At 64.6% G+C, this 223-nt stretch overlaps 1 protein-coding gene across 1 annotated transcript in view; it reads left to right on the forward strand.

The window, feature by feature from the left end:
• Window positions 1-223, forward strand: part of EMH_0004710 (uncharacterized protein) — a gene marked incomplete at both ends in the record, with an annotated part of 4,300 nt that overhangs the window by 3,790 nt on the left and 287 nt on the right. Inside the window, one exon of the mRNA XM_013496894.1 lies at window positions 74-221. Within this exon, the coding sequence (XP_013352348.1) occupies window positions 74-221 (148 nt within the window). The remainder of the gene's footprint in view (window positions 1-73; window positions 222-223) is intronic.

Consider the following 223-nt stretch of genomic DNA (forward strand, 5'->3'; position numbering starts at 1 on the left):
GCTGCTGCTGCTGCTGCTGCTGCTCCTGCTGCTGCTGCTGCTGCTGCTGCTGCTGCTGCTGCTGCTGGTGCAGGTGTGTCTGTGGATGAAGCCCTGAACGCTGCGCTGAGTCTATCGGGGACCCTGCAGCGAGCCGTCAGCATAGCGGGGGAGAAGGTGCAGCGGCTGTTTGGCTTGGACCCCTCAGCAGCAGCAGCAGCAGCAGCAGCAGCAGCAGCAGCAA

This window comes from Eimeria mitis, genomic scaffold (assembly GCF_000499745.2).
Source record: "Eimeria mitis Houghton genomic scaffold, Emh_scaff236, whole genome shotgun sequence".
NCBI classification, from domain to species: domain Eukaryota; phylum Apicomplexa; class Conoidasida; order Eucoccidiorida; family Eimeriidae; genus Eimeria; species Eimeria mitis.